The sequence below is a fragment of the Acanthisitta chloris genome, unplaced genomic scaffold, assembly GCF_000695815.1.
Source record: "Acanthisitta chloris isolate BGI_N310 unplaced genomic scaffold, ASM69581v1 scaffold30860, whole genome shotgun sequence".
Taxonomy (NCBI): Eukaryota; Metazoa; Chordata; class Aves; order Passeriformes; family Acanthisittidae; genus Acanthisitta; species Acanthisitta chloris.
Window position 1 is genome coordinate 1 of NW_008652708.1, and position 282 is coordinate 282.

Genomic DNA, 282 nt, shown 5'->3' on the forward strand with positions numbered 1-282 from the left:
CAGGGACAGGACTTACGAAAAGCTTGAGGAACTTGAGGATGCGTTTGTGGGTGAGGATGTAGAGCGTGTTGCCCGAGTCGGGGTCGATGACGGGCAGGCGGTGGATCTTGTTGCGGATCAGGGAGGAGACGGCATCGAACAGGCTGTGGGGCAGAGGGGAGGGAGAAATTGGGGCGCAGTCAGGGGTGCCATGAACAGCAGTGCCCCCCTCCCCGTCCCCCGTGGGTACCTGGCGTTGGGGGAAATGCAGACCAGCGGCTTGAAGGAGTCTTGCAGGTAAAC

At 61.0% G+C, this 282-nt stretch overlaps 1 protein-coding gene across 1 annotated transcript in view; it reads right to left on the bottom strand.

Moving 5' to 3' along the window:
* Positions 1-7: 7 nt before the first annotated feature.
* LOC103805595 (5'-AMP-activated protein kinase subunit gamma-1) overlaps positions 8-282 on the bottom strand; it is a gene marked incomplete at both ends in the record, with an annotated part of 753 nt that continues 478 nt past the window's right edge. The window contains 2 exons of the mRNA XM_009078254.1: positions 8-143; positions 230-282. The exon at positions 230-282 is cut by the window's right edge and continues 12 nt beyond it. Coding sequence (XP_009076502.1) covers positions 8-143; positions 230-282 — 189 coding nt within the window. The remainder of the gene's footprint in view (positions 144-229) is intronic.